Below are 11348 nucleotides of genomic sequence, written 5' to 3'. Positions count from 1 at the left end.
CAAAGAAGTCTTATTTATGAGTTTGGGATTCATAATAGGTTGTGCACAATCAAGTTTTAACTCGTACAACCCCAGGATTACCTTCACATCACAGTATGGAATTAATACTATTATAAACACGTATTACTTCATCCTCGTCTAAACTCTCCTTCGATGTGGAAGTTTCCCCATTTGAGTAAATATCGCCATCTACTGACAAAATCACCCACACACACTTAAACTGCACAGAACACGTAAACAAAGCATTTTATGACGTTTTTATTGACTCATGCCATCCTCATCCCACCAACAGTTACAACCATGTATCTGCCAAATTAGAATGAAAAAAATGTTGGTACGGTTGACATCTTGCAAATCTCAACAGCATTGTAAACAGTGATCACAGCTACATCTCATCACACAAGTAGGTTTGTTGAAGTGGAAAGTGGATTCTACCCACAATAGGATTATGTCATGCTAACAAAAAAAATGACAATAGGCTATGTCATTTGAAAATAAAAGGGGGCTACACACTGGCTAATATGTCTCTTATGGTATTTGTACAAAGTGACATTCTAAATCTGCAAACCGCAACAGAATTAATGGTCTCAATGGAGTACAAAGAATCGCTGGAATGATTTGAATCGTAACACTGACAATTTCACAAACCCCCACCTAAATGGCAATATGTACTCCAGTAATATGTGAACAAAAACAGCCTTATCCATAGTCTACCAACTATTGACAAGAATAATTCTTCTTGGTTGCCATGCTAAAATTGCAGCGATGTGGCACTACTTTAACTGCCTCTATTACAGACTTATCTCTTCAATACCCCTACTATATATAGCTTTACGTTCACCTTCATTCACTGGCACTGCCCTTCGAACACTTTAAGGCACTTTACTGTGGTTAGCAGCTCGGCTACAATCTCCCATTTACACACATACTTGTACACTAAAAACCTGTAGCATGCCACAAAAGATTCACTGTACTGTTGGTGCTCTGCACATATATGGCTATAAGAACATCACAATCATGCGCTCAGAGCTGTTCATCTTTGGCCAAAAATTGAAAAAGATTAAATGATAAAACATTTCATAAGTGAAATGACTTCATTTCATGGAGTAGTACAAAATGAAATAGTTCAACACAAAGAAAGAAATGAAGTTAGGAGAACCTATTTATGCATAGTCAGCTTTACATTAAACTAAATTATATTCAATAACTTTCTCATATTCTTCATAATTTAGGTTAGTCAGGCATCGGGCAGAGTATTTGTGTTCATTGCATAACTACTTAACGGTTAATTCATTGATTCACATTCTTTCTAAAAAGGCTGTTGTTTGGAATTATAGTACCAACAAGAAACCAGTATAAAACATTCAGCAACTACTAGTGGTTAAAATGACATTAAATGACTGTGTTTTAAAAGTCGTGCATGGCAGCCTGATCCATGTTTAGAGACAAAGTGCGTGCCTCACCCCACACCTTTGTGTGCCAACAAATCCTTCACATCAAAGTTCAGCATTGTTCCTTAGCCAAAGGCTGTCTCATTAGACAAGTGTATAATTTCTGTGTTATTGAGGTATCCTCCATAAAGATATGCAATTGAAAAAGCTCTGAGGAGAAACGAGCCATTGTGCTATAGTCCCAGGCAGCACATGATGCAGTGGAGCCTCAAACATAGATACCCTCTGGATTCAGACTGGAGCTGAAAGGACTTTTTAAAACCCGTAGATGACCGGACAATGGTTGCAGGGACACGGGTCGCTTCAGGGAGCCGGTTAGTGGAATCAATTCTAAAAACAAAATTCAAGAAATGAATTTAAAATGGGGGAAAAGCTTTCACACATTAACATAATTATTTCACATTCATTTTGTACAGTGCGTGTTCTCAGGTGAGAAGTGGTCTCAAGTCAAGCACCAGCACGTAGGCAGACTACATTCAAACATACATTCATATTCATGCAAAATTTCCAAGTTTTGCACTAACGTAAGACATCTTTGGAATGCGGGAGACCATGCAAATTTTACACAAGACAACCCGAGCTGAGATACCATGACGGACCTCGTGACTCTGACTTTCTAATTTCCACCATGCTCCCACATTCCAAATCAAAACATGAACCTTATACCAACAATAACTCAACCTTTTGACCACTGGGGGGCAGTGGTGAGGCAGAAAAAGGATTTTATCATCGTCCTTGACATTTTACACACATTCAGTCATAAGAGATTACATTGAAAAGACCTAAGGCACTTCACTCATCTGTTTGATCATTTAAAACCACTATTAATTCTGTTTTAAAACATGAAGCTTCAATAGGAAATGAGAGATTACAATTTGGAGAGTACCCATACAGTATTGCACTACTAATAATTCCAAAATGGGCTGGTTTCTGTACCTGAAAGACAGGTAGCAACAAATAATTGGAATGATATTTACTTGTATGGTTGATTTACAGTAAGCAGCCAACATGCATGGCAAGCTGACTGTGTACCCCACTTGATTTGAATCACAATTTAAGAGTTAAAGCAATGTGGCGCTAGTGTGAAGCACGTCTGCCTCATCTACTGTATATTGGGCTCCCAGAAGCCTAAATATCGCATGGAGGTGCAATATATATGGTTCTACAGCCACTTCCACACAGCACTTTCACAAAACCAGGGGTCTAACATTAGATACAAGATTTAAGTTTAAAGACAACTTGCCAAAGCAACTTTGCATTCACATGGCAGTTGCTAAAGTAATTAGATGTGAGACGCCGTCATAGAACCAGGACTGATTGCTTTGAAACCAAAGACGAGTGTGGGATGAGTCTCACTCTGGTGGAGACGGTCAACATCTGACCTACGTCTCTGGCACTGACGGGGGCTGACGGAAACAAGTTGAAAAATACAGGCTACAACCCCTAGCAAAAAGTTTAGAATCTCCAGTTTCGGACGAGCACTCACTCAGACATTTTATTATGTAGAACAAACTCAGATTAAAAGCTTGAAGAAATAATGACTTAGTTCAAAAGTGCAACTCGTTGGCATTCAGAAACGCTAAAAGAAATGAATAAAAAACATTGTGGTGGTCAGTAAATGTTACTTTTATAGAGTAAGTGCAGGGAAATAACTATAGAATCACTCAATCCTGAAGAAAAATATATGGAATCACTCCATTTTGAGTAGAAAATACAGACACACCCAGTCAATTTCCTTTCCTTAATTGGGCCCCTGCCTCAGATTAGATCTACTCGTTAGTCAGCAGTTAAAAAAAGTGCAGTTATCACACTTTGGAGGGCTGCTGGACCAAGTGGATTCACAAGAATCATGGCTCCAACAAGAGAGATGTCTCTCGAGACCAAGGAGAGGATTATCAAATTTCTTGAAGAAGGTGACGCTACACGTATGGTTGCCAAAGATGTGGGCTGTTCAGAGTCAGCTGTATCAAAAATCTGGACCAAATACAAACAGCATGGCAAGGTTGTTAAAGTTAAGCGTACTGGCAGACTGTGGAAGACATCCAAACGTCATGTCAAACAACTAAAGGCCATATGTCTTGAAAGGAGGAAGCTGGACTCAAGTTATGTGACAGAACTGTGCAAAATCGCCTAAAGGAAATGGGATTTTCATACAGGAAAGCTAAAAGGAAACCATCATTGACACTTAAACAGAAAGTAACAAGACTGCAATGGGCTAAGGAGAGGCAATCATGGACTGTGAATGACTGGATGAAGGTTATTTTCAGTGATGAGTCAAGAATCTGCATTGGACAAGTTGGTGATGCTGGAACTTTTGTTTGGTGCCGTTCCAGTAAAATTTACAAAGATGACTGCCTGAAGCAAACTTCTAAATTCCCTCAGTCCTTGGTGATATGAGGCTGCATGTCAGGCAAAGGCACTGGGGAGATGGCTGTGGTTAAATCTTCAATAAATGAACAAGTTTACATTGAAAATTTAGACAGCTTTCTTATCCCTTCAATTGAAAATATGTTTGGGGATAATTAAATCATTTTCCAACATGACAATTCATCATGCCACAGAGCTAAAACTGTTAAAGCATTCCTTGGAGAAAGACTCATCCAGTCAATGTCATGGCCTGCAAATAGCCCAGATCTCAAACCTATTTAAAACCTGTGGTGGAAATGGGAAAAAAAAAATAGTCCACAGCAAGGCTCTGACCTGCATGGATGATCTGGTAACTGCAATCAAAGAGAGTTGGCACCAAATTGATGAAGAATACTGTTTGTCACTCATTAAGTCCATGCCTCAGAGACTGCAGAGAGGTGGTGCAAATAAATACTAGAAATGTGTTTTGATTGTTATCTCTTTGTTTCTCATGATTCCATATATTTTTCCTCAGAATGGAGTGATTCTATATTTATTTCCCTGCACTTGCTCTATAAAAGTAACATTACTGACCACCACAATGTTTTTTATTCATTTTTTTTTGTGTTTCTGAATGCCAAGGAGTTGCACTTTTGAACTGTCATTATTTTTTCAAGCTTTTTATTGAAGTTTGTTCTACATAATACAATGTCTGAGTGAGTGCTCATCCGAGACTGGTGATTCCATACTTTTTGCTAGGGGTTGTAGTACATAAAGGCCTTTTGTGTGTGATTGACTGGGCAGCCAATCAGTGTCGGGAGTACCCATACGTCAGCTTGGGTAGACTCAAGCTTCCTGGGACGCTGACCAGGACAAGTGGAATAAAATAAATACATTTTTTTCAAATATCAATCAGCCTCCTTCTGGAAAGATATTGTAATTTTTTAACAAACACCTGATTGGTGGCTAACTGAAATAGACCTTCATTTGATTAGGATTAAATCCATGTAATGCAGTGCTTTTTGTCTGTTGTCAGCTCTTTTGGAAATGACAGAGTTTTGGTCCGACGAGTCCTACCCAGAAAGTGCTGAGTGCGTGCTAGAGGGTGTGTGTAAAGGAGGCTCTCGAGAAACTGAGGGTGAATGAAGGACCCCAAGTCAACGCGCTGTGCTATGTAAATGGCTCTGCCAGAACAGTATTCCTGCTAAGGCACCTTGTACTCTAACATACTGTATGATTACATTATAATGCATGTCTAAGGTCAAAGCCATTCAGATGGGTCGAACATGACTGACCGTTTAATCACTGACTACACGCCATTTCCCCAAGGTCTGCTCTCTGTTAGACACTTAAGTGAGCAGTGGCAGGTATTATGTAATGCTGAAAGCTCTTGTTGTCCATATGTGTGTACCAACTAAACGAGAAAAGGACATTACCTAGAACACGATTGCCACTTGTACTTTCGTCCTCTGCAGGTTCGGCCGGCAGCACTGTGACCTTGGTGCCAGTTTGCTTGATGAACTGCTGCAGGTTCACCTGCCTGAGCTCCTTGGTTACCTGTTCCAGCTCGTGCTGCATATCCTTTAATAATATAATGCAGTGTTATGAGGATACAGCAATTAAAGGAAAAAAATATAAACTGCTGGGTCAAGTGCATCCCAGCAGAAAGAGTCTTGTTCATTCATTTCATTCATTCATTTTCCATGCCACTTAACAATTTGGAAAAAAAAAAAAAAAACATCAATATGATGTGTAATAGTAGAGAAAAATGTCAACAAAAGTCTATAATTCCAGGAAGTAGACAAAATTGCTGTGAGCAGACATTTCTATATGCCGGAACATTTTTAGCCAATCAGATGCCAATATCGTCCGCCACTGCTCGTGACGTCAGTTATCATATATTTTATATTTATATAGTGTCTATATATCAGTAATCATATATACACATATTTAGCTCAGAAGGAGAGTGTTGTGTATTTTGTCCTAGTGTTGCCGTAGTTTGGTCTATGTTGCCACTTGGTTTGGCGTGATCTATCTACAGCACTCAGTCTGCTGTGCTCCCAGTCGTATGGTTTACTGTATAGTCATTTCATACATGGACTTCATAAAGGATTTTCCCAAGGGCAAAAAAAAAAAAAAAAAAATGACAACGAAAAGGAGAAAGCCGTGACAGTATGACACAGTGTTTACCTTTCAGCTGTATGACAGAGGGTAATGCGAGTTCTTCACATTATTGACGCCTACAAAAGCCTTATTTCCCCTGTTCAGCATTTATTTTCTGCCCAACTTTCATGGATGTGGACGAAGTAAACACTGGTCTCCATCAGCGGAAAAAGGCGAAAAAGAAAGGTGACAAGGGGGTGGGGGGACCTTAGAGTTTGCAATGGCCGCAGTATTGTACAATGTAGGATGACATGTTTCCAAAATGTAAAACAGCCTTCCTGTTCATCCAAGATGGAAAAAAAGAGAAAGAACAAAACAATAGAGCAAGTAACTTTAGGGGTGTACGCCTTTTTTTTTTCTTTTTGCTTCTTTATAACTGTGCTCGATGTTTATCAGCGTTCATGCTGTGAGCCAACAGTGTGCTGGCCTGCTAACGTTGTAGCCATATAGCGAAGAGAGCACAAACATCAATATATTCGTCTTTATATGTAACAGTGTGTATTATAAGTATCTCAGTATGATAACCAATTTGTCTCATAACTGATTTCTTGGTCGCTTTTTGACACGATAATTCGTCTCCTAATGAAGACGCTACTGTATGTATCGGCTCGGCTCAAACTGTGAGCCTACAGCCGGCCGCCTCTGGCTTTCCAACACATTAACTTTCCGGCAGCTTTCTCTGGAGTTCTGACATCCTCGCTGGCAGCCCGTAAATTACCTCCAGCACACAGGAGCTTGGGTATAAGTGACGTCACATTTGTGCCAAAATGGCAATGCATATCAGCATGACATTATTTTCTGCTATGACCATCCATCCATCCATCCATATTTAGATTTTTTGTGACGTCACATTTGTGCCAAAATGGCAATGCATATCAGCATGACATTATTTTCTGCTATGATAATCCATCCATCCATCCATCCATCCATCCATCCATCCATCCATCAAGCTTATTTGCATATTTAGATTTTTTGTGACGTCACATTTGTGCCAAAATGGCAATGCATATCAGCATGACATTATTTTCTGCTATGATAATCCATCCATCCATCCATCCATCCATCCATCCATCCATCCATCCATCCATCCATCCATCCATCCATCCATCCATCCATCCATCCATCCATCCATCCATCCATCCATCCATCCATCAAGCTTATTTGCATATTTAGATTTTTTGAGCAACCATTTTCACATGAAGGTCATGTATACTACAGCGTCTTTGAAAAGACTATATATCCCTATTCTGTGTTAGAAAATCATGGAGGAGCATTTAGTTTTGATGCGATGCAATTCGGGGTAACACTAATCCAAATTTGAGCAGAGAGAAAGCATATGGTAGCATAATGATCCACCATATACAGTGCGACAATTCAATCCCAGGAGCCACTAGGGTAATTTTCTTCCCACACTGACACACACAGATTGAAGCACTGTGTTGAATTACTTTTTGGGATAGAGTAATCAGGTTATTCCACACATAATTCTTTCTTGCTCAAAGGATTCTAAACCCATGACTATCACTGCTAAATCTCAGCATTATTGGTGATATCGATATTGCAATAAATTGTTGCGATCTGTCACAATAAATAATTGACAGACTGACGGCAAGTATCAATATTTTATTACAACACACATAATGGATTTACCCCGTTGTCACCGTCAGTACCTAATCTCTCATTTCCTCCTTGTCGGGCACTAATCCCATAACATGTGTAAAGTCGGCGGCCGGTGAGAAGTTGACAATAAAACAAGAAAATAAATAATAGAAGAATAACATGCAAGAATGGCGGAATATGCGAACACAGAAAAACAAGTCAAGTGAGTTGTTGCTGAAATTTCAGTTTCAGAAAGCTGTGCTCTGTCCTGGTTTACATAAAACATGGTATTAATATTGGTGCACTTTAATATGTCCAGTTGTACAGGGTCATGTTATTAATGCTCATGCACTTTAACATGTCCACTTGTTCAGTGATTACACTTACAAGACTAGGAGGGAGTAAGGTGCTGTGTAAATTTAAGCTGATACTGACTTTTCAGTACCAGAAAGCAGTGCACTGTGAACTCTCCTGGTTTACACAAAGTTTATTATTAATGTTTAAGCACATTAATTGATCAGCTACGCAGTGTTTACATTTACGAGATTAGTGCAGTGAGGCACAATGCAAATGCATGTTTCTTTGTACAATGTTGTACAGGTTTTGGCACTGAATAAATGCATAATTAAGAAACACTTTCCTTTATATAGTTTTTTGTTGTTGTTTTTCAGTCACATATATCACATGATATATCGTTAGAGAAATTTCTGGCAATATATCGAATATATCTTCACACTATCGAATCGTGAATTATTCGTATCATCCCACACCTACTAAGCATGTAAATGAGTTTTGCATTATTTGGTAGCATTAGACTAGGTGGGCACTATTTGATTATTTTACACACACACACCATTCAGTTTTAGCTGGGAGTATTAAACAGTGTAGAGCTCTCTTTTGAGTATCACTCACTATTTCACTATTTGTCAAACTGGCTTCTTGTGACGTGAACTGAATTGAGTTCAGTATTACTACAATTAAGTGCAACAGTTTGTGCTTGAAGTCAAAGCAAAAAAAAAAAAAAAAAAAAGGTCGGCTGATGGTTTGTATCTCACAAAATAGCTAAATAAGGAGTACGGGGTACCAAGCCTCTTGGTAAGGGCTGTTCGGTCCCTGTACGACCGGTGTCAGAGTTTGGTTCGCATTGCCGGCAGTAAGTCGAATTCGTTCCCAGTGAGGGTTGGACTCCGCCAAGGCTGCCCTTTATCACCAATTCTGTTCATAATTTTTATGGACAGAATTTCTGGGCGCAGCCTAAGGGTTGAGGGGGTCCAGCTTGGGGGCCTCAGCATTGACTCTCTGCTTTTGCAGATGATGTGGTGCTGTTGGCTTTATCAAGCCATGACCTCCAACTCTTACTGGAGCGGTTCGCAGCCGAGTGTGAAGCGGTTGGGATGAAGATCAGCACCTCCAAATCTGAGACCATGGTACTCAGTCAGAAAGGGGTGGCGTGCCCTCACCGGGTCGGGGATGAGATCCTGCCCCATGTGGAGGAGTTCAAGTATCTTGGGGTCTTGTTCACGAGTGAGGGTAGGAGGGAGCTGGAGATCAACAGGCGGATCGGTGCAGTGTCTGCAGTGATGCAGGCTCAGCACTGGTCCGTAGTGGTGAAGAAGGAGCTGAGCCTAAATACTAAGCTCTCGATCTACGTTCCTACCCTCACATATGGTGAGGGTAGGAACAAAATCCCGGATACAAGTGGCCGAAATGGGTTTCCTCCACAGGGTGTCCAGGCTCTCCCTTAGAGATAGGGTAAGAAGCTCGGTCATCCAGGAGGACTTGGAGTCGAGCCACTACTCCTCCGTGTTGAGAGGAGCCAGTTGAAATGGCTCGGGCATCTGGTTCAGATGCCTCCTGTACGCCTCCCTGGAGAGGTGTTCCGGGCATGTCCCACTGGCGGGATGCCCCAGGGATGACCCAGGACACGCTGGAGAGACCATGTCTCTCGGTTGGCCTGGGAACGCCTTGGGATTCCGCCAGAGGAGCTAGTTGAAGTGGCTGGTGAGAGGGAAGTCTAGGGCATCCCTGCTAAAGCTGCTGCCCCCAGGAACCAACCCCAGATTAAGTGGTAGATGATGGATGGATGGATGGATGGATGGAAAATAGCTAAATCAGGGTTGCTTGTATCTTAAGGCACTGGTTTATGTTTGTATGAAAAAAAAATTTCAGCTGGAACGGCAAATACAACGCTATTTAAATGCTTTCTCGTGCCGCATGGTGTTCACTGTATGCATTTCTTTACCTTGAAATGTTTTATCTAATGAATATTTTGTTAGGCATGAAAGAGAAGGAGAATGAAATACAATATACAATATATTTGTATCACCTGCAGCTTCCTGGTGCTTTGTCCAAGTGACCTGTCCACAGCTCTGCAGCTGCTCTCCATCTGTACTGCTTGTTTTTCTTGTGCTTTCAGCTCTGCTTTGACTCTGAGTACCTGAGCTCGAACCTCTGCCTCATTTAGCCACTCGGTCTCCTGACGCTCTCTCTGTAGCCGCATCTCCTCCAAACCAATTTCTACTCTCTGACAGGACAAAGGATACATTGTTAAGAGCAATAGGGGTTACTTAAACGTAGTGTATGTACAGGTCAAAAAGTAGGTTTGTAATATCATTGGGTTATTTGTTTCTCACTTTTGTAGGACTAAACATTCTAGAATACCTGCACTATTGCTAGTTTCTCTTCAATCTCCTGTTCGCAACTCTGGAGACGACCACGCAGCTCCTCCAGTCTCTCTTCTAGCTGCCTCTCACTCTCCAGCTCGATCTGCAGCTCAGTGGTCCAAAACTCCTCCTCCTCCATCTCCACCTCAGTCTTCCTCAGGTGATTCTCCAGTCTCAAGATCTCCTCTATCAGACCCCCACCAGAGTCCCCGCTGCAGACAGGATCTCGTCCTGCGCGAACCTCTTCCCAGGCCTGGAGCTCAACTTCATAAACCTCTAGTTTCTTTTGCAGCACACTGAGCGTTTCTCTCTGAATGCCAACCAGTCGAACCAGATCCTCCATTCGACAGGCCCATAGGCCATGGGATGTACTCCCAGTGGCTCCTCCAGCATGGTGTGTAAGATGAAGTCTCCTCTTGGCCTCAGCTTCACTTGTCCGCCCGCCGCTCAGGATCTCCCTCAGACCCCGTGGCGCGCCTGTAAAGGTGAGAGACTTTCGCCGAGGCTCACGGCGACATAGGGAGCGATCATTGGGATGATGAAGCTTTGCGAGTGGAGGGAGGCTCTGCCTATGAAAGCCACGTTCAGGCCCCCTCAGAGGGGGCCCTTCCGAAGGGGGGCGCTCAGTCAGGGAAGGACCTGTACGAAGCAAAATCAGCTGGACATCACCTGCATATTGACCCCACGTATTGAGAGAAGCAACTGGACTCTCATGAGGAGCGAGATGACGCTCTGTGTCCCGCCACTTTTCTACCAGTGTGTATCTTCCAGTCCGACCTGTCAACAACACAAAAGAGTTGCTTTCAAGATTTCTATCCACTAGAAGGACAATAGATAAGTGAGCATCAACAAGATGAGCTTTCAAATTTTTATTATCACTTTGACAAAATGTAGGTTCGGAAATTAGTACTGCTCAACACCACCTCACGAAGCATTTGTAATAAAAGAAAAGGAAAAGGTGGAGGAGGAGGAGGCTCTGCTTTGTCAGCTTGGCAGGGGAGAAGGGGATGAGTCATACTTTCCCTCCTCCAACTTTGTATTTGTGGGAAGTGATGTCAATACAGTCTGCTCAAGCACTTCTATTCCACACATAGCCATATGGGGAGAGGGGTTGTAAGAAATAAAG

At 41.7% G+C, this 11348-nt stretch overlaps 1 protein-coding gene across 3 annotated transcripts in view; it reads right to left on the bottom strand.

The window, feature by feature from the left end:
• Positions 1–243: 243 nt before the first annotated feature.
• Positions 244–11348, bottom strand: part of LOC130916474 (ras association domain-containing protein 8) — a 34720-nt gene continuing 23615 nt past the window's right edge. For all 3 annotated transcript variants that reach the window (XM_057837231.1, XM_057837229.1, XM_057837230.1), the window contains exons 3-6: positions 10221–10999; positions 9886–10083; positions 5234–5378; positions 244–1781 (exon numbers count right to left, since the gene is read on the bottom strand). In XM_057837231.1, the coding sequence (XP_057693214.1) occupies positions 1660–1781; positions 5234–5378; positions 9886–10083; positions 10221–10999 (1244 nt within the window). In that variant the 3' untranslated portion in view covers positions 244–1659. The remainder of the gene's footprint in view (positions 1782–5233; positions 5379–9885; positions 10084–10220; positions 11000–11348) is intronic.

Source organism: Corythoichthys intestinalis, chromosome 5 (genome assembly GCF_030265065.1).
Source record: "Corythoichthys intestinalis isolate RoL2023-P3 chromosome 5, ASM3026506v1, whole genome shotgun sequence".
Lineage (NCBI taxonomy): Eukaryota > Metazoa > Chordata > Actinopteri > Syngnathiformes > Syngnathidae > Corythoichthys > Corythoichthys intestinalis.
This window is presented reverse-complemented; position numbering and strand designations above follow the sequence as displayed.